The following is a 22,479-nucleotide window of genomic DNA, read 5'->3' on the forward strand; positions in this document are numbered from 1 at the left end:
AGCTGTGTTACTGTGAGCATTTGGTTCTTAGTCTCCTTCCTGACTAAGACTGGTCTTGCCCAGTTACAAAATTTCGCCAGAAAGAAAACTCTATGAAGAATCCTGCTGGTTTTGAACTTCTTTCATTTCACAAATGTTGAGACTACGGTGTTCCTGAGAACACTCAACACCTTAGAAATGTTTTTATCTCCTTGCCCTGATCTATACTTCATTTCAATTTGATCGTGGAGGTCTATAGAGTGTTCTTTGGACTTCATGTTGTGCTTTTTGTCATGCATTGTGAATTGTGGGATGTTCTATACATAGCTACATGTGTGCATTTCTAAACCAGTAAATTCAGTTTGTCACAGGTGGACTTCTGGACACATCTGAAGGAAACTTAAAGCTAACAGAATGCACAAGACCAAAACTTGGAATGTCACAGCAAAAGGTCTAAATGCTTGCATGAATGAGAAAATTCAGTTTTTGATTTTTCATAAATGTGCAAACCTTTCTGAATGCCGTTTTCACTTAGTCATTATGGGTTATTGAGTGTTGATTGATGGGCAAAAATGCCAAATTTATCCTTTCAAAATTAAATCTAAAACAAAGTAAAGTGTGCAGAAAGTGAACAGGTCTGAATACTTTCTGAATCCACTGCATATACTTAACTGCATCTTGCTAATTATATTATTTTGTGTGAATTAGTCAGTAATACCAAAAAAAAAGAAAAAAAAAATTCTCCTATGTTTGTATGAGCTATTCTCTTACTCTCTGTTTATTTGTCTGAGCCGTGCAGGTTCTTGAAGAAAATGGTGTTCGAAGGGTCTTGGTCTTACCTCAGCCAGAGTACCACCAAAGCCACTCACCTTTGCACCCAAGTCCTCACCACTTGACGTTCATCCCGCACCCTGCCATTATTCCTTCTCCACCACACCACATGTACTCCACAGTGACTGGTGCAGGAGACATGGGCACCCAGTACATCCCTCAGTACCACCCGGGACACGTCTATGGGGACCAAGGTTTGTTGAGGTTTTTTTAAGTAATAGGCAAATTCAAAGGATAGGTAAGAATCCAATGTTTCATTCCAGATGTTTTCTTTTGCTATTTGTGCTCTGTTTTGAAAATAAAACAATAATAAAACAAATCATTTAGAGTTTACATATGTACATTTTTATCAATTTTTGTTTCTTTCTTTGTAGTAAAATGCATTTTTTAATTAAATAAAATTATTTTTACAGGGCAAAGAGATATTTATTCATATAGTTCAAATAAAAATGTTCTTTGTAGTATGTATTTATTTTTGACAGCAAATATTCATTTACTGGAACAGCAATCATTAAAATACCAGTTGTCATTTTGTGTTCATTGATATGTTTCATAGTGTAAGCTTTCTATATTTTAGATTTTTCTTGCTCATATTGAGCTCAAATTGACTGGTGTAACTTTTTCTGCAATCTTCAAATTGTCTTTGGTAAACAGGCATTTCTACAGACATGGACAGGACACAAGTCACTATGGAGCATAGAAAATCACAGAACATCACAGAGTTGTGGGAAAAAAAAAAAATTCACAATATTCATTTTAACAAAAGGAGGTCTTTATTAGGATTGGTGCTCATCCAGATCTTAAACATAAAAGTCCTGAATACCCAATTAAGACAGTATGCACTCTATATTGCTTGAAAATTGTCTCCTTTCTCATAGCTACGTCATAAATCAATCCTAAACTGCCTTGTTTATACTAAACAAGAGTTAGGCCATGTCTTATGATTTTTCAGTGACTCTTAGTCAGCTTATTTGCTTACAGATGTCATTAATTGTCTTATCAGTAACACCCTATCTTTAAACTCCAAGATATTCCTTGAACAAAAACAGGACGTAAGTCACATCACCTTTGCATAACACTAATAATTCCCTGTGCAAGTATTTTGTGGGTATGATGTACAAATAAAGGTTTGATTAAAACTTAGATAAAATGGCTAGTATGAAACTATTTAACATACACGAAACCCAGTTCAAAATATATATTGCTAATAATAGGATTTAATTTTAACAGAGCAGAATACCATCCCTGAATGGAAACAACAATAATAATAATAATAAAATAATTATAATACTTCATTCACATTACCAGGCTGAAGTGACTCAAATTTGTTTTTTTTCCCCCTTAATTTGACATAAATCTGATGTTTTCAGGGCTGTGTGGACATGGAAATCTGATCAGATTTGAGTCCCTTTCATATGTGATCCAAGATTGCATATCTGTCCAGTTTTTCACCATGCCATGTGAATGAGAAAGGTCAAATCGGAATTTTTTTTAATTTTTTTTTTGGCTTATACAGTACACATTTGGCTGAGCGCTGTTGCTTTCACCCATTCCCGGCAAAACAACAACGGAAGAGAGCTATAGCTATGACAACAGTCAAGGTCTCACCATTTCTGGCTCCTTTCTCATACTCACACATCTCTCTGCGCAGTGAGCCAGCAACAACTACGAAAACAGCAAAAGCTGGCCTTCTGGCTTTTTTTGTCCACTTGACCTAATCATGTACAGCTAAAAAACTGTTTGCTATCCTCCAGAACAAACTACGATACATACTCTAGCTACTAGGACTTACATTTTGTCAGTTTTAATACAATGAGTCGTCTCACAAATATGACTCATCACCTTGCCATAACACTAATTATCGCCTGTGGAAATATTTTATGGGTATGAGGTACATAATAAGTACCTTTAAAGATATGGATTTGGTTAAAGCTTAAATAAAATGGCTGGTATTAAGCTGTTTAACATACATGAAACCCAGTTCTTAATATATATTGCTAGTGACAGGATTTAAAATTAACAGAGCAGAATACAAACTCTGAATAATAATAATAATAACAATAAAAACAACAATAATAATTCATTTTATTTATATAGTACCTTTCCCTTATAGCAACATATATGCAATACAAATTGAGCATATATTCTTCCATATTATAAAGTATGTTACTACCCACATTAAAGGAACACAATGTTCTAATAAAACCCACTGACCCTCAGATCTTCAATTCAGAAAGAAGACTTTCTAAGTCTTTTAAACAATTGAAAGAGATTACCAACGGAAACAATAGCAGAATTACCTGTAACCACTTTAAATAAATACTGTAGAGCTAGGATTTTCTTGCACACAGAAGTGTTAGATGTCCTCACTGATTAGTATGCCCAGAGGGGACTGGGCGGTCTCTTGGTCTGGAACCCCTACAGATTTTATTTTTTTCTCCAGCTTTTGGAGTTTTTGTTTTTCTGTCCACCCTGGCCATCGGACCTTACTCTTATTCTATGTTAATTAATGTTGACTTATGTTTATCTTTTATTGTGTCTTCTATTACTCTATTCATTTTGTAAAGCACTTTGAGCTACATTTTTTTTGTATGAATATGTGCTATATAAATAAATGTTGATTGATTGATTGATTGAGTATGGACTGAATAATTGTCATTTCTACATGGTGTGACCAAAATTTATGCAGATACCCTTAAATGAATGCCTGGATTGTGTAATTTAATCACATTTTGAGTTGTTTCATTTGTAATTTTAAACTGTGGAGAAGAAGGAGAAATCAAGTACAAATGTGTCTTTGTCCTAAACATTACGGAGGGCACTGTACTACAGTTCTGCTTCACCTCTCGCAAAGATCTGCTCCTTCAGGAAGGAGAGCCAATTCTCTCGTTTCTACTTATCCAGCTCAAGTTCCCATCGAGTCAGAACTCAGAGATTTAAGTTAAAATTGATGTGAATTATCTGTTTTCTTTGCATATTTTCAATTGTTGTAATTAGACTTGCTTAAAGCTCAAGTTATAAAACTTGCAACCTCTTCTATGGTTTTGTGGAAAGTTTTTTTTGTGTGTGTGTGTGTGTGTGTGTGTGTATGGGAGTCAGTGGGTGCCACTGGAAGCTCGCCAGTCCTATTCCACTTAACTCTTCTAAGAAAAACATCAAGTTCTGAAAGTCCCTAAAGTTGTAACTGTCTACCGCACTACTTGGTCACTTATTCCATTTGTCTGTGTTTCTGTGTGTGTGTGCGAAATTTACCCTTAACAGATTTCCAACTGTGTCCCCATGTTCTTGATGAACTCATTTTAAAGTCACAGTGTCGACCCACTAGACTAGTTCGCTTCATAATTTTAAACACTTCAGTCATGCCTCTTCTTAACCTTCTTTTGCTTAAGTTCGAAAGGCTCAGCTCTTTTAATTTTATTTTATAATTCATCCCCTGTAGGCCGTGAATCAGCCTAGTTGTTCTTCTTTGGACATTTTCTAGTGCTGCTATGTCATTTTGTAGCTTAGAGACCAAAACTGCACACAGTACTCCAGATGAGGCCTCACCAGTGTGTTATAAAGCTTCAGCATAACTTCCTTGGACTTGTACTTCACACATCAGGGTGCTATATAACCTGACATTCTGTTAGCCTTCTTAATGGCTTGCTCAATTTGGCTAGAAATCTAAATAAAAACATAAGATGGTTCAAACAAACAATTGCAACCATATGATATCTCCCAGACGTGCGTTTGAAATGCAGCATGTTAGTTAGTGTGTGGTTTGCAGGAGTTTTAGTGTGTGTCCGGGCATACAGAGTTCATAGAGTTTGTTGTTAGTTTATGCTTTTATTATTGGGATAGAAGAATAAAATCACTGGTATCTGATCTATGTCTGCGTTTCTACCTCAGTCAGTTAAGTATCTGGACAGGCCAACATTTACTACAATAAAAACAAAACCTGTCTTTGAAGTTGTGTCAGCATCAAGCTAATCTACATGCTATATGACCTCCTAGTCCAAAATCACATCCATCAGTTCAGAAAATACCACTCGATTTATTTGCTTACATTTTGAAGCTGAATTCTGCATCAGATATATACTGTATATATATTTTTTATTTTCTGTCTGAAACTTTTGTTAACCTCTAATTTTACATCATGTGAATCTCATAGTTTGTCTAGCTGTGCTACATGTTTAAGTATTATTTCTATTTTTTATTTTACAGATACACTTTCTCCTCATGGACGGTCAGCATTTGTTCATAGAGATGAAAGGACTAGTAAAACACATGAACGTTTGCAAAAAAAACTGAAAGACAGACAGGGTGGTCAGTCAAAAGACAAAATGAACAGTCCTCCCTCCTCCCCTCAAAAAATGCACTGTACTTCACCTGTGGATTGCCAAAATGGCCTTGGGAAGGGACTGTCTTCAGTGGGATCAGCAACAGCAGTCATCAAAGGGAAACAAGTAGGAAAAGTGAAAGGAAATCCTCGAATAGAGATGGAAGTGCAAGGTAGGCTCATTCGTGAATGGAAAAATCCAAAACATGGTGGATGCTTTCATTGAAAACTGTGATTTATGCATTATCACTAAAATGATCATTATTTATCCATGGTTTTTGAAGATAATTTGAGATGAGGAATTTACAGTTTGGATTATAGAAAGAATTACAATTATACTTTAAGCTGTGCAGTAATATAGTCCAGTATTTAATATGTTTTAATTGGATGGTTTTAGGGCCCTAGTGGGTGTAAGCTGATTTGAGGTCAGCCTGTGAACATGAATAAAACCATAACATCCCTAAAATACACAGTAACATAACATTAAAGATAATGTAATCAAATTAGTTTTTTGTGTAACTATTCTGTTTAAAGCAATCATTGTGCAATATCTGTATTTGGTCTAAAAGGCCCCTTTCATTGACATAAATGTCATGAGAGTCCATCACACTCACACCCGTGAAAGACCTGGACTAGAAGATTTAGTGAAATGGCATTAAGCAGTACTGGTCAGCCATGGCTTGGATTTAGTCAGAGCCTTAGAAAATGGCATTTGTGTTGCTCTTTACCTTAAAGAATAGCTCACATATTTTAGTGCATTTAATTTTTACTGCTAAATTTTACCAATGTTAGTCAAGATTAAACACTTGAGAAGTTTTAATATAACAAAATTTTGGGTAAGTACGTAAGTCAATGGGTGTTCTGCCACCTCTGTAAGCATTTTACTTATATTACTGGGAACTTTGCATATGTCATGTGGTGCAACGTACTGTATCTTTGCATGAATGTACAAAATCACTTGTCTTATTGTTTTTTTTTTTTTGTTTCACCAACTCCATACCATAACCACTTCATACTGTGGACTAAAGAAAGAAAAAGAAACCTCATGACATTTTCTTGTTATTGCCAGCATTATTTTTTTTTATGTGTAAAGCATTACTGTGCATAGTGTATTGCATGGAAGATATTTATCCAAGTTGGCTTACAACATTTAATATGCAATTAGTTGGATTTTTTTTTTCCCCAGTTGGAGCATAGTCAGGCAAAGTGACTTGTTTGTGGTCACACGGTGTCAGTAGCGGGATTTGTACCCATAACCACTACGGCACATCGCCTGCTTTGAGTAGTTTATCATTTGCCTTGAATTAATAGCTATTCTTGTGTTTACCCATACGTATATTGCTGCTGCTTTTTACATGTTAGAAACATTGGAACAATCTAGACAAGAGCAGAGCCTTCAGCCCAACAATGCTTGCCAGTCCTATCCACTTAATTCACTCAAAATAACATCAAGTCCAGTTTTGAAAGTTCCTACAGTCCTAATGTCTACCACACTACTTGGTAGCTTATTCCAAGTGTTTATGGTTGTCTGTATAATTCATTTTAAAATAACTGTCTTGATTCACTGGTCTAATTCCCCTCATAGTTTTAAACACTTCAATCATGTCTTCTCATAAAGTCCTTTTGCTTAAACTGTAAAGGCTCAGCTCTTTTAATCTTTCATCATAATTCAACCCCAGTAGCCCTGGAATCAGCCTAGTCGCTCTTCTCTGGACCTTTTTCTAGCACTGCTATGTCATTTTTGTAGCATGGAGACCAAAACTACACACAGTACTCCAGATGAGGACTCACCAGTGTTCTAAAGCTTGAGCGTAACCTCCTTGGACTTGCACTCCACACATCGTGCTATATAACCTGAAATTCTCAACTGGGAGTAAATATTGTAGCATGAGTGCTCAGTTATATATCTTTTTACTTAGCAAGGTGTGTCTTAACCTTTGTAAAAACAGTTGTTTGTTTAATCCTCCAAACCAGCGTTCACCAACCTGTGGAACACAGCAGCTTTTCTTGTGGGTTGTGGAACTATTGTTCTGATGTGCATGCTTGATTCACAGTGGCAGCAGTTGGATTGCAGCCAATCCTGGACAACTTCTCCAATCCCCTCTCTGACGATCAAGCTCGATTCATGGAAGAAAAAAGCATTGCCAATCACGCTTCATTCATGTAACACTCTGACATTCATACGGGACCTCACCTCCCTACTTTGACGACCATGCCAAATTCACTGAGGGGGACCCCAGCACAAAGGTGGGTCACACTAAATTTACGAGGAGGGGGACCTCCCACACCCCGGCGGGTTGCTGATAACTGTCTGTCACAAATTACTCCTGCAACTCTTCTCCACCCTTTCCACCCTGCCTGCACTCTCTTCCACACTCCCCATTATTGATCAACCTTCACCAACTCTACTCCCTCCATCCTCACCATTCCACTGACCGTCCTTTTATTCACACACACATATTCTGTTTTAGTGGTCCCACTGACCTTCATTCCTCTCCTCTCTAGAGCAGATCTCCAACTCTCCAGGTCTCCTCAAGCTGCTCCCTACTGTGGCTACAGATTACAATGTCATCAGCAGACATCATAGTCCACGGGGACTCCTGTCTAATCTCATCTGGCAACCTGTTCATCATCATGGCAAATAAGAAAGGGCTCAGAGATAATTTCTAATACAATAAATTGTATAGGGTGAAATAAAGAACAAAGAAAAAAGAAGTTGAGCATTAGAACATTTTTAAAAAGAATAGGCTATTCAGTCTGATAAGCTTTCCAATCCCACAGTCTACAAAATATAATCAAGTCTAGAATTGAAAAGTTCTACTCTCTACCACAGCACTTGTTAATTTATTTAATGTGTCTGTAGTTTTTTGTTTACAAGAAAGCTTTTCAGCATTTGTACAAAATACGGCCTTAGCAAGTATCCACCGCTTCTCCATGTTCTTGCAGAAGAATTTATTTTAAAGTAACAGCCTCAATCCACTGCATTAATTCCCTTCATAATTTTAAACACTTCAGTCACGTCATCTCTTGATCTCTATTTGCTTAAACTGAAAAGATTTAGTTTCTTCCATCTTCTCTCTACCTTCATACATCTTATATCCTGAATCAGCCTAGTCAATCCTCTCTGGACTTTCTCTAAAAAAAATGAATCGGCTAACAGTGGCTGAACTTAAAATGTTTTTATTTGCTGTAATAAAGTTTTAATGGTACAACGCATAGAGCTTTAGCACCAGAGTGATGGAGTCGGTGCACAAAAGCTTCAACTTAAATCCAAATCTGACTCCTCCAGGACAACAGCATAGAGCATTAGCGCCAGAGTGTTGGAATCGGTGCACAAAAGCTTTGACTCTGACTCCTCAATTTATGATACCATGGATTGTCACTCCTCAATTTGTAATTAGACTAACTTTTTACTATGTTGACTGAAAACACACAACATACATGATACGAGGCACTTCATTACCGCCATTGTCAATCATTGAGTTTAAAGGCTGTAGCGATGCCGCTGTTGCTTTTTTAAACGATTTGTTAAATTATACAAAATTAAAAAACCAAACTGTATTTTTACCAATAGGCTATAAGAAAAAATAGTTTAATTGAATTAGTATAAGTGAAATTGAAAATTTGAACACATTATATTACAATTTACAGTTAGTCAGAGCCGGAGTCGGTTCATTTTTACAGACACCGACTCCAGTATCCCAATAACTGCTTCTGACTCCAGGACTCTAATTCCGACTCCACTATCCAGATTAATACACTGACAATAATCTAGGTCACCAGTGCACCCGTAATTCTTAGCATGCTGTTGCATGGGTTACATTATAACAGCCTTACATCCCTTTTTCTTTATTTTATTTAATTATTAAAGATGCTTTCTGTTACATCCCATATACACTGTAAATAAGTGAGGTTGTACAACAGCTTTGAATAGCTTGAGGGGAAGAGCAACTAATGGAGTCTTCTGTACCACTGCACCACCTTCTGTTTTTGGAGTTCTCTCCTTTCAGATGCGAAATTCAATACCCTGCTCATTATTTTAAATTCAGTTAAATTTATTCTCATTAGGTGCACTTCTGCTAATGAGCCTAGCAGGCCATACAATAGTTATATACAGTACAGTATCTATTTATATATATCAAAATCTTTTCGCATTTGAAACGGGAATTACGTATGACCACGCAAAACGGAAATTACGTATGACCACAGAACATATTATAATACAGGAACTTATCACTTCGTTTGTGGACACCATTTTTATATCGTCTTTATGAATTGTTATTATTTGTGTGAGAATTATTTTACTGATATTGAAAAGAAGTAAACACAAACACGCCGATCTATCCCATAGAAGTGCACCCCGCGTCACCCTCTCCCAGTCCTCCTCTCTTGACTCCGCTGCCAGGCGCGTTCTGACAGAGAAGTTTTATTTATTTTGTCCACGTAACTGTCGCAGAAACTGCCACATTATAACTTTTTTTAATTGACAGTACTTGATAGTAGAAGAGATGAGGAAAACAGCTTTGGATCTTTCTACTTTTTAACTGCGCCAAGCTGTAAACAATGTGAAGACTGCGGCGAGGGATTATGAAAACAAAGAGGACGCTCAGAGGCGCGGAATGTCAGGCTGCTCTGCCGGGTCAAGAGCTTTGCAGTTTTGGCCGGCGTCCTCTCTTCTCGCACTGTTTGTGACACTTCGAGTGCCCCGTCGGCTCCTGGGAGAGTGGAAATCTTTGCGAATGAGTGTGATCAGCGCTATCGAAGCAAATCTCTCTTTGTAAACTGCGCTGCATGACTACTTACTGTCCCTTAAGGTGAATTTGGGTCACTAAACCCTGCAACATTCAAGGTTGCTTTTGTGATGAATTATTTTAAGAAGATGGAGGGTTTACATCTAAGAAGGTGTACTGACCTCTTTATGTTAAGTTTTGTATTTGAATTGTTTCGACCTTCTACCGATTAAGCACGGAAGGGCAGCGTCCACATTTCTCAGAATAATTTTTCTCTTAAATCACAGGCACGTAGTACAAGGTTGTCTAGCAGAAATTTGCAGGATCGCATAGAAAATGTAATTTCTTTACCACAGTGGTCGTGTAGCACCTTTCACAAGGGATCTGCTACTGAGAGATGATCCAAATACATTTAAGCTGCTCTTAGTGCTACTTACCTGTTGTTTTATAATGCCTTTAAAATGTACTTTACCTGAATGCACTCCAGTACTGCTCAATGTATCTTTACTTCTTACATGTTAATGTTTTACTGTTTAATAATTTATATACTACATTTTATTTTTTCCCCTTGCACACAGTATAGCATAAAAAAGACATACAACATTAATTAAAAAATATATAAAGCTAAGACATCATGTCATATAGAGAACAATTTGAATCTATACAGAGTGGCTTTAAGTTTAACGTTAATCTAATTTGGTATGCAGAGTTTGGGTGTTCTATAGTGTGAAAGCTTTGTCTCCTGCTCTTCAATTACTTTTGGCATACAGTATTAAATTAATGTGTTACCTTGTGTAAGTTTGTAGTGGTGAGCAATGGAAAATTTGAATTTCATGGTTTCAGAGAGAAATGACATAACAAAATTTCTGATTGATCTGGGCAGAGTGGTGACCAGCGCTGGACAGTAGCAAACTGAGTAAAACATCCATGAAAAAATCTCATGTTTCATAATCCAGATGTCAACTTGTCCAGTCATATGCTTAGAATTTGGAAAATGCATATATTTTCTGTTAAAATATTTTAAATTAAGTGCCAAATCTCAAGGGATTCCATAAAGGAAGGAGTGTTGCCTTCAGACTTGTAACCCATGTTGGGAAAATTTGAGAGAAACCAGCTAAGAACACTGCCTGATAGGCCAACTTAATTCTCAGACACTCTGTATTGTTCAATATTGTGAAAAGTAACATTTAACAAACGTTTTAAGTCTGAAGGCACAATAATAGTGGCTTATCCTGTGTCGGAGGAATTAGAACGCCATTTATAAAATCAGTCAAAGCTGTTTCTGTGCTGTGACGGGGTGAAAGTCTGATTGGCATTTCTCAACAAGATTATATTTTTTAAGATAAGAGTCAGGGTGCTTGGGTGATTTTTTTTTTCTCTAAAACCCTATAGGGAAAAATACAGCAAATTTGAAATTCATTTACAGTTCTTAAGAACATTTGGTTCAGAGTTGTATTTATTTAATAGACAAAGGAATCAAGGATGTCAAGTGATTGATTAAAGTTAAAGGACTAGTAGTATATTCATTTTGGAAATCAGACATTATATCTCTTTTTCTGTCATCAATTTAAATTTAATAGCGAGGAAGGTGCAAGGAAAGACAAGAATTGGGCAGGTTTTGTTTAACAAAGTTTCTAATTTGAAGATAGTAAAAGAAATGTGTTGCTGGAAAGTTAAATTTGGAATGTAATTGTTTGTAGGATGCAAAGATGTTGTCTGTGTACAGATCTCTTAAGTGATTTAATCCCAAATGTTTTCCAGACATTAAAAGGTGCGTATGTTTCAGAGGGTGGAAAAAGGTGGTTATCATGTAGAGGTGCCACAGATATCTCTATCTTAAAGTACTTCCTAAATTAGTTACATAATCTGAGTGAGTGAAGCACAATTGGGTTGTTAGTACATTGACGACAACTTGCATTTATTGGGGCACATAGCAAGGAATATAAAGAAGTACTGCAGGTTTTTATTTCTATTGCGGACCAAGCCTGTGTGTGTTCATCTGTTTGTGTCAAAGAGCCTAGTAGGCCAAGGAAGACCCTCACTGCTGATGACAGGAGAATCCTCACTATGTTCAAGAAAAAGCCCCAAACACCTGTGTGACAGATCAGAAACAGTCTTCAGGGGCTTATGTGAGTGTGTCAAAGATGTCTATCGGCAGAAGACTTCATGAGCATACAGAGGACACACTGCAAGCCTCTAGTTATCCACAAAATCAGGGCAGCCAAATTACATTTTGTGAAAAGGACTAAAAAGAGCCTGCAGAATTCTGGAAAAAGGTCTTGTAGACAGATGAGACAAAGTTGAACCTGCTGTATCAGAGTGCTGGCAAGAGCAAAGTGTGGATATGGCAAGGAACTGCCGAAGATCCAAAGCCGGCCATCTCATCTGTTAAATATGGTGGTGGGGTGTTTTGGCTTGGGCATGTATGGCTGCCACACTTCCTTAATGGTGAAACTGCTGATGGTCGTGGCACAGTGAATTCTGAGGTGCATAGAAACATCTGCTCAAATTCCAGTAAATGCGTCCAAACTCATTGGATGACACTTCATGCTACACACCAAGATGCAGTTTCAAATATATTACAAAGGCAAGGCAGGAGTGGTTTTTTTTTTTTTTTTAAAGCTAAAATGGAAATTTGTTGAATAGTCAAACCAGTCATCTGATTTATATCCAACTTACCAGGCCTTCCATATGCTGAAGAGATCATTTAAGGTGACCAGCCCCCAAACCAAGCAGGAGCTGAAGATGGCTGCATTAGAGTCTTGGCAGATCATCACCAGAGAAGATGCTCAGCACCTGATGATGTCTATGAATCGCTGACTTCAAGCAGTTATAGCATGCCAGAGATATGTTACAAAGTACTGAAAATGACGGTTTTAATTGACCTGCCGTTGCTGTGTCACATACATTATGGTGCCTTGAAATGAGGGGATCTTGTTGAAAGGTCTGAGAGATGTGAACCATTAAGAAAGGAAAAGCAAGTGAAAACATGCCTCGTATTTGTATATGTCAGGGCTGCTTCAGTAAGCAGAAGGTCAGTTCAACATGTCAGTTTCACAAACTGCTGTTAGAAAAATCCAATATGGTACCGTGGCTTTATGACTAACAAATGAGAGGGGAGTCTTTGATTCAGAAGTCCTATGTCGTTTGAAGACACTCTCTACCAAGTCATGAGCGGACTTTCTGGAAGTGGGTTATTTAACGATATTTTAACCAAAATACATGTTTGGTATGCCATGAGTGTGTGACTGGATATCTGAAAAATAGATTATGTATCCTGAGGATTTTGATATTCCCATACGTGCTTATTATGTCCGTATGTTTCCAGATTAATACACTGACAATAATCTAGGTCACCAGTGCACCCGTAATTCTTAGCATGCTGTTGCATGGGTTACATTATAACAGCCTTACATCCCTTTTTCTTTATTTTATTTAATTATTAAAGATGCTTTCTGTTACATCCCATATACACTGTAAATAAGTGAGGTTGTACAACAGCTTTGAATAGCTTGAAGGGAAGAGCAACTAATGGAGTCTTCTGTACCACTGCACCACCTTCTGTTTTGGAGTTCTCTCCTTTCAGATGCTAAATTCAATACCCTGCTCATTATTTTAAATTCAGTTAAATTTATTTTCATTAGGTGCACTTCTGCTAATGAGCCTAGCAGGCCATACAATAGTTATATACAGTACAGTATCTATTTATATATATCAAAATCTTTTCGCATTTGAAACGGGAATTACGTATGACCACGCAAAACGGAAATTACGTATGACCACAGAACATATTATAATACAGGAACTTATCACTTCGTTTGTGGACACCATTTTTATATCGTCTTTATGAATTGTTATTATTTGTGTGAGAATTATTTTACTGATATTGAAAAGAAGTAAACACAAACACGCCGATCTATCCCATAGAAGTGCACCCCGCGTCACCCTCTCCCAGTCCTCCCTCTTGACTCCGCTGCCAGGCTGCTCTGACAGAGAAGTTTTATTTATTTTGTCCACGAACTGTCGCAGAAACTGCCACATTATAACTTTTTTTAATTGACAGTACTTGATAGTAGAAGAGATGAGGAAAACAGCTTTGGATCTTTCTACTTTTTAACTGCGCCAAGCTGTAAACAATGTGAAGACTGCGGCGAGGGATTATGAAAACAAAGAGGACGCTCAGAGGCGCGGAATGTCAGGCTGCTCTGCCGGGTCAAGAGCTTTGCAGTTTTGGCCGGCGGCCCCTCTTCTCGCACTGTTTGTGACACTTCGAGTGCCCGCCGGCTCCTGGGAGAGTGGAAATCTTTGCGAATGAGTGTGATCAGCGCTATCAAGCAAATCTCTCTTTGTAAACGCGCTGCATGACTACTTACTGTCCCTTAAGGTGAATTTGGGTCACTAAACCCTGCAACATTCAAGGTTGCTTTTGTGATGAATTATTTTAAGAAGATGGAGGGTTTACATCTAAGAAGGTGTACTGACCTCTTTATGTTAAGTTTTGTATTTGAATTGTTTCGACCTTCTACCGATTAAGCACGGAAGGGCAGCGTCCACATTTCTCAGAATAATTTTTCTCTTAAATCACAGGCACGTAGTACAAGGTTGTCTAGCAGAAATTTGCAGGATCGCATAGAAAATGTAATTTCTTTACCACAGTGGTCGTGTAGCACCTTTCACAAGGGATCTGCTACTGAGAGATGATCCAAATACATTTAAGCTGCTCTTAGTGCTACTTACCTGTTGTTTTATAATGCCTTTAAAATGTACTTTACCTGAATGCACTCCAGTACTGCTCAATGTATCTTTACTTCTTACATGTTAATGTTTTACTGTTTAATAATTTATATACTACATTTTATTTTTTCCCCTTGCACACAGTATAGCATAAAAAAGACATACAACATTAATTAAAAAATATATAAAGCTAAGACATCATGTCATATAGAGAACAATTTGAATCTATACAGAGTGGCTTTAAGTTTAACGTTAATCTAATTTGGTATGCAGAGTTTGGGTGTTCTATAGTGTGAAAGCTTTGTCTCCTGCTCTTCAATTACTTTTGGCATACAGTATTAAATTAATGTGTTACCTTGTGTAAGTTTGTAGTGGTGAGCAATGGAAAATTTGAATTTCATGGTTTCAGAGAGAAATGACATAACAAAATTTCTGATTGATCTGGGCAGAGTGGTGACCAGCTGGACAGTAGCAAACTGAGTAAAACATCCATGAAAAAATCTCATGTTTCATAATCCAGATGTCAACTTGTCCAGTCATATGCTTAGAATTTGGAAAATGCATATATTTTCTGTTAAAATATTTTAAATTAAGTGCCAAATCTCAAGGGATTCCATAAAGGAAGGAGTGTTGCCTTCAGACTTGTAACCCATGTTGGGAAAATTTGAGAGAAACCAGCTAAGAACACTGCCTGATAGGCCAACTTAATTCTCAGACACTCTGTATTGTTCAATATTGTGAAAAGTAACATTTAACAAACGTTTTAAGTCTGAAGGCACAATAATAGTGGCTTATCCTGTGTCGGAGGAATTAGAACGCCATTTATAAAATCAGTCAAAGCTGTTTCTGTGCTGTGACGGTGAAAGTCTGATTGGCATTTCTCAACAAGATTATATTTTTAAGATAAGAGTCAGGGTGCTTGGGTGATTTTTTTTTTCTCTAAAACCCTATAGGGAAAAATACAGCAAATTTGAAATTCATTTACAGTTCTTAAGAACATTTGGTTCAGAGTTGTATTTATTTAATAGACAAAGGAATCAAGGATGTCAAGTGATTGATTAAAGTTAAAGGACTAGTAGTATATTCATTTTGGAAATCAGACATTATATCTCTTTTTCTGTCATCAATTTAAATTTAATAGCGAGGAAGGTGCAAGGAAAGACAAGAATTGGGCAGGTTTTGTTTAACAAAGTTTCTAATTTGAAGATAGTAAAAGAAATGTGTTGCTGGAAAGTTAAATTTGGAATGTAATTGTTTGTAGGATGCAAAGATGTTGTCTGTGTACAGATCTCTTAAGTGATTTAATCCCAAATGTTTTCCAGACATAAAAAGGTGCGTATGTTTCAGAGGGTGGAAAAAGGTGGTTATCATGTAGAGGTGCCACAGATATCTCTATCTTAAAGTACTTCCTACATTAGTTACATAATCTGAGTGAGTGAAGCACAATTGGGTTGTTAGTACATTGACGACAACTTGCATTTATTGGGGCACATAGCAAGGAATATAAAGAAGTACTGCAGGTTTTTATTTCTATTGCGGACCAAGCCTGTGTGTGTTCATCTGTTTGTGTCAAAGAGCCTAGTAGGCCAAGGAAGACCCTCACTGCTGATGACAGGAGAATCCTCACTATGTTCAAGAAAAAGCCCCAAACACCTGTGTGACAGATCAGAAACAGTCTTCAGGGGCTTATGTGAGTGTGTCAAAGATGTCTATCGGCAGAAGACTTCATGAGCATACAGAGGACACACTGCAAGCCTCTAGTTATCCACAAAATCAGGACAGCCAAATTACAGTTTGTGAAAAAGGACTAAAAAGAGCCTGCAGAATTCTGGAAAAAGGTCTTGTAGACAGATGAGACAAAGGTGAACCTGCTGTATCAGAGTGCTGGCAAGAGCAAAGTGTGGATATGGCAAGGAACTGCCGAAGATCCAAAGCCGGCCATCTCATCTGTTAAATATGGTGGTGGGGGTGTTTTGGCTTGGGCATGTATGGCTGCCACACTTCCTTAATGGTGAAACTGCTGATGGTCGTGGCACAATGAATTCTGAGGTGCATAGAAACATCTGCTCAAATTCCAGTAAATGCGTCCAAACTCATTGGATGACACTTCATGCTACACACCAAGATGCAGTTTCAAATATATTACAAAGGCAAGGCAGGAGTGGTTTTTTTTAAAGCTAAAATGGAAATTTGTTGAATAGTCAAACCAGTCATCTGATTTATATCCAACTTACCAGGCCTTCCATATGCTGAAGAGATCATTTAAGGTGACCAGCCCCCAAACCAAGCAGGAGCTGAAGATGGCTGCATTAGAGTCTTGGCAGATCATCACCAGAGAAGATCCTCAGCACCTGATGATGTCTATGAATCGCTGACTTCAAGCAGTTATAGCATGCCAGAGATATGTTACAAAGTACTGAAAATGACGGTTTTAATTGACCTGCCGTTGCTGTGTCACATACATTATGGTGCCTTGAAATGAGGGGATCTTGTTGAAAGGTCTGAGAGATGTGAACCATTAAGAAAAGAAAACCAAGTGAAAACATGCCTCGTATTTGTATATGTCAGGGCTGCTTCAGTAAGCAGAAGGTCAGTTCAACATGTCAGTTTCACAAACTGCTGTTAGAAAAATCCAAAAATATGGTACCGTGGCTTTATGACTAACAAATGAGAGGGGAGTCTTTGATTCAGAAGTCCTATGTCGTTTGAAGACACTCTCTACCAAGTCATGAGCGGACTTTCTGGAAGTGGGTTATTTAACGATATTTTAACCAAAATACATGTTTGGTATGCCATGAGTGTGTGACTGGATATCTGAAAAATAGATTATGTATCCTGAGGATTTTGATATTCCCATACGTGCTTATTATGTCCGTATGTTTATCTCCATTATCTAAAAAAAGCATAAAATTAAGTTTTATATGCTGCCATTACTACATCACCAACTCTTGGTAACACGTACAATTTATCATTTTTGGGTAGAGAATTCCCTTTGCATATGTTGGCTTGATTGTAGACACCGCTGAGAAATGTATTAACTTTTTTAAAACCTTCAAATTTAACTGCAACTTGTTTTTGCTTCACTATAAATTACTGAAAAAAAATTACTTCCAAAAGACCAATTTGGATATTGTCACAGAAACGTTACTATGCACACCTAAACCAGCAGTTTTTAAATAATAATATTATAGTGAACTTTAAAGAAAGGCATTGAGTATATAATTTACTGATTGTGAAGTTCACATATAACCCTTCAATATTGTTTAATATACAAATTGTACAAATTAAGAGTTGCATGTTAAACACTAATCTAAACGGTTTAATCATATGCTGTCAGGGCTTGTAACCAATTTTGAATTAGGCCTTAGTCATGCAGAAAGCGCTAGATGAGCCATGTCCAATTATCAAAACAGAGAACTAACAATTGGTTTACCTCAGGGAGCATTACTGTGTTTATGCCAATATACATAATTAGGCCCTCTCTATTTACGGCAACAGTCAAAAATGAGTGCATTATGAATAACTCTGAAATGACAAATAACTAATTTATACTTTTTTGACACTTTATAATACTGTATATCTTAAGACTACTTATATAATCATGGACATTGTCTCTTTTGTACAGAGGAAAGTTAAAAGCTTGGACCTGTTCTGCGCTAAATTAATTTTCTCGTCTTTAGGTTTTGGATTGTCAGATGGAAGGTGTAAATATTTAATGCTGACCATGTTTTACATCCTGCATACTGCACCATTATACAGTATATATAAATATATATTTTTTACCATAATATGTATGAGAGAATATTGGTGTCTATTTGCTGCATTGTAAAAGATTTAAGATTAGATTTATCCATTAAGAAAGCTAACGGAATATTTGATTATACACTGTGTGCACAATTATTAGGCAAGTGAGTATTTTGACCATATCATCATTTTTAATGCGTATATTCCAACTCCAAGCTGTATTAACTTGAATGCTTATTGGATTTAAGCACGTCAGGTGATGTGTATTTGTGTAATGAGGGAGGGTGTGGCCTAAGGAGATCAACACCCTATATCAAGGTGTGCAGAATTATTAGGCAGCTAGTTTTCCTCAGGCAAAATGGGCCAAAAAAGAGATTGAACTGACTCTGAAAAGTCAAAATTGTAAAAAGTCTTTCAGAGGGATGCAGCACTTTTGGAATTGCTAAGATATTGGTGTGTGATCACAGAACCATCAAACATTTTGTTGCAAGTAGTCAACAGGGTCGCAAGAAACGTGTTGAGAACAAAAGACGCAAATTAGCTGCCAAAGATTTGAGAAGAATCAAACGTGAAGCTACCAGGAACCCATTATCCTCCAGTACTTTCATATTCCAGAGCTGCAACCTACCTGGAGTGCCCAGAAGTACAAGGTGTTCAGTGCTCAAAGACATGGCCAAGGTAAGGAGGGCTGAAACCCAACCACCACTGAACAAGAAACATAAGTTGAAACGTCAAAACTGGGCCAAGAAATATCTGAAGACAGATTTTTTTCAAAGGTTTTATGGACCGATGAGATGAGAGTGACTCTTGATGGACCAGATGGATGGACCTGTGGATCAGTAATGGGCACAGAGCTCTACTCCAACGTGGAGGTGGGGTACTGGTATGAGCTGTTTTTTTTAAAGATGAGCTAGTTGGACCTTTTGCATTGAAGATGAACTCAAAATCAACTCCCAAACCTACTGCCAGTTTTTCAAGACACTTTCTTCAAACAGTGATACAGGAAAAAGACCATGATTTTTATGCAGGCCAATGCTCCATCACTTGCATCGAAGTTCTCCACTGCGTGGCCAGCCAGTAAAGGCCTTAAAGATGAAGGAATAATGACATGGCCCCCTTCCTCATCTGACCTAAACCCTATCGAGAACTTGTGGGCACTTCTTAAACGCTAGATTTACAGGGGAGAAAAGCAATACACCTCTCTGAAGAGTGTCTGGGAGGCTGTAGTCACTGCTCCACAAAAAGCTGATCGTCAACAGATCAAGAAACTGACAGACTCCATGAATGGAAAGGCTTATGACTGTTATTGGAAAGAAGGGTGGCTATATTGGTCATTGAATGATTGATTTATTTTTTTTGAAATGTCAGAGATGTTTATTTGTAAATTTTGAGGTGTTTGTTTATTATTCTCACTATAACAGATGAAAATAAACAAGTGAGATGGGAAAATTTTCATTTTTCCTTTAGTTGCATAATAAATCTGCACACTAATAGTTGCCTAATAATTGTGCGCACATATGTGTTCCCCTGATGATGTTCACACTCACATTTCCGTTATGAAACATTCAGGTTTCAGGTTTATTAACATTTTGGATTGACTGATGGCACTGTGTTTGTTCCATATTAAAATTAATCCTCAAAAATACAACTTGCCTAATAATTGTGCACACAGTGTATAGCGCCCTGATGAGTAGTCCAAGGAGGTTCTACTGAAGCTTTATAACGCACTGGTGAGGCCTCATTTGGAGTACTAGGTGCAGTTTTGGTCTCTATGCTACAAAAAAGACATAGCAGCACTGGAAAAAGCCCAGAAAAGAGCAGCTAGGCTGATTCCAGAGCTGCAGGGGATGAATTATGAGGAAATATTAAAAGAGCTAAGCCTTTTCAGTTTAAACAAAGGAAGATTAAAAGGGGACACACTTTACGCAGAACTCGACTGGATGTAATTTTTGAAGAATTAAGTGGATGGGCTGAATGGCCTGTTCTAATCCAGATTGTTCCAATATTCTAAAAGTGTAAATCAATGGTGAGCATTCTTAAATTAATCTGCACCACCCACCTGAATTTATTACAGGAAGAATATGACATATTCCAATATTTGGAGATAAACTGTATTTTTATTGAAATATCTTTAAATTTCAAATATAACCATAGTATAGATGGTGTTCAGTTGGGGCAGTTTTCTTTATGATATTATATATTTTCCATTCTCTGACACATTAAAGCCAAAATGTTTCAGTTGGTACGAAATATTTAGGCCGTACCACATTATGTGGCTTTTTTTAGTGTTTTTCACTCATAAACTTCATTTACATAATCTTAGCAAGTCAGGGGTACTCATGGTGCTCTCTCATAACCATCAATTGACTTTCCAGCAACTGAGCTCAACCAGTCCACAACTCACCGCAGCATGTCTCATTTTGTCTTTAGTTATACATGAAAGATGATGACCAGTGAGTGCACCTGGAAGTATAATGAATACAATGTAGTAATGAGGAGTAAGGAGTGTGGGCTTGTATGTCTGTCTTGTGTTTTACGTACCATGGTAGAATAGGGCAAAAAGGTTCAAGATTGCAGCTGAACTCGCATACCTGTTGCATGGCCACCAGCCAAGTCAGGCAGCATGCTATTGGCCGTCAAAAAAGGCATGAGCTTGTGCTGTTTTGGAAATTCAAAACCACGCTGTAAAGTCATATGGTAGTTACATAATCTGGGTGTGTAAATTGTCATACTCAGGCAACAAGATCAGCAATTTCATGCTGTCAAGTTTGACACCCCTGGTGACTAAAAGTTGTGTAATATGACATCACCTTTACCTTAATAATTGACCATAGTTTGGTAAAATTACCTCCACGGAGTACACTACTGGTCAATAGTTTTAGAACACCTTTGTGTTTCCAGTTTTTCTTCATATTTAATCAGTTGAAACTAGCGAATCAATGAACTAAAATGGTGAAAGGGTAAGCGGTAAACTATCAGAGGGTTAAATTTAAATTTAAAGTTTAGGTTAGCAAAAAATGAAAAAAAGGAAATTTCAGAATATTACAAATGGGCTTTCTTCAGGGAACATCTAATAGGCTACAACCTTCAGATGTTCTGCAGCAATTAAAGTAATTTAAACCTTGCAAGTTAAAGCAAACAATTTGCACAGGTGTGCCAGTTTCTGTTGATTACTTAACACTAGAATTAGCAGAGCCTACGAAAAAACTTGTAGATCCGTCCCACCTTAAATCGCTTTTCACTTCTCCGTCAGTGTCTTTTGTCCTGTAAATGTGTCGATAAACCACAAGCAGCCTGCTATCATATTCCCCCACCCCACATCGTTTTCTCAGCTCAAGTCTGTTTACCTGCGTTTCAGTTGCTTAGAGCTGTAAAGAGTGAGAAGTCAAGCAAAATGACACCTTTTATAAATACTACATCGTTATTTGAAACACTTGCATTTCATGTGTGTTCCGTGTCTACAACATTCTATGTAAACACATCGTTAAAACAGAAACGTTTTTCACGTTTTAGTAATAATTGACAAAATGTAGACATGAAGTGCATAATGTGTGAAGCCTGAAGTCCAAATATCAAAGAAACACTTTCACAAAAGGTGCAAATATAACAGAACAAGTGCGCTTTTATTCAAAAATATAACTGCAGAAAAAGAACCTGCATTAGGGTACGACATTGACACGCATTTGCTATGACCACTTCGGTGGCGCAGCAGTATCAACTGTTGACTGGTAATCAAAACTTCACGGGTTCGATCCCGGACAATTCAATTTTGAGAAGTGGGCTGCTCGTATTGTTACTTTTTTTGGAATAAAAACATAGGTTTGATTCCAGTCTGTAACAGCCTGTGTAATTTATGATACTTGAAAAGGTTAGCTTTGTTTTTTTTAATTCAGTTTTATTCTCTCAGTTGCTTTCACGATCAAAAACCACCCCACCCCCCCTCGCATTTCACACACTGCTGTTTTCACATAGACGCGTTGTAGCAAAGGTCAACTCAGATCATGACGACAGTTCTACATCGGAGCAAGAATGCACTTTGCCATCGCTGTAATTTGTATATGTACATGGGAAGTTCTGCACTCTACTTGTGACTTTACACTGTAGTAAATAAGTAAATAAATAAAGGTAAATAACAGAAGAGAA

The 22,479-nt window shown here is 37.3% G+C and overlaps 1 protein-coding gene across 2 annotated transcripts in view; it reads left to right on the top strand.

Annotated features, from left to right (window-relative positions):
- Nucleotides 1-22,479, top strand: part of fndc3a (fibronectin type III domain containing 3A) — a 378,322-nt gene that overhangs the window by 238,123 nt on the left and 117,720 nt on the right. For both annotated transcript variants that reach the window (XM_039745857.1, XM_039745858.1), the window contains 2 exons: nucleotides 779-1,004; nucleotides 5,014-5,301. In XM_039745857.1, the coding sequence (XP_039601791.1) occupies nucleotides 779-1,004; nucleotides 5,014-5,301 (514 nt within the window). The remainder of the gene's footprint in view (nucleotides 1-778; nucleotides 1,005-5,013; nucleotides 5,302-22,479) is intronic.

This window comes from Polypterus senegalus, chromosome 2, assembly GCF_016835505.1.
Source record: "Polypterus senegalus isolate Bchr_013 chromosome 2, ASM1683550v1, whole genome shotgun sequence".
Classification (NCBI taxonomy): Eukaryota; Metazoa; Chordata; class Cladistia; order Polypteriformes; family Polypteridae; genus Polypterus; species Polypterus senegalus.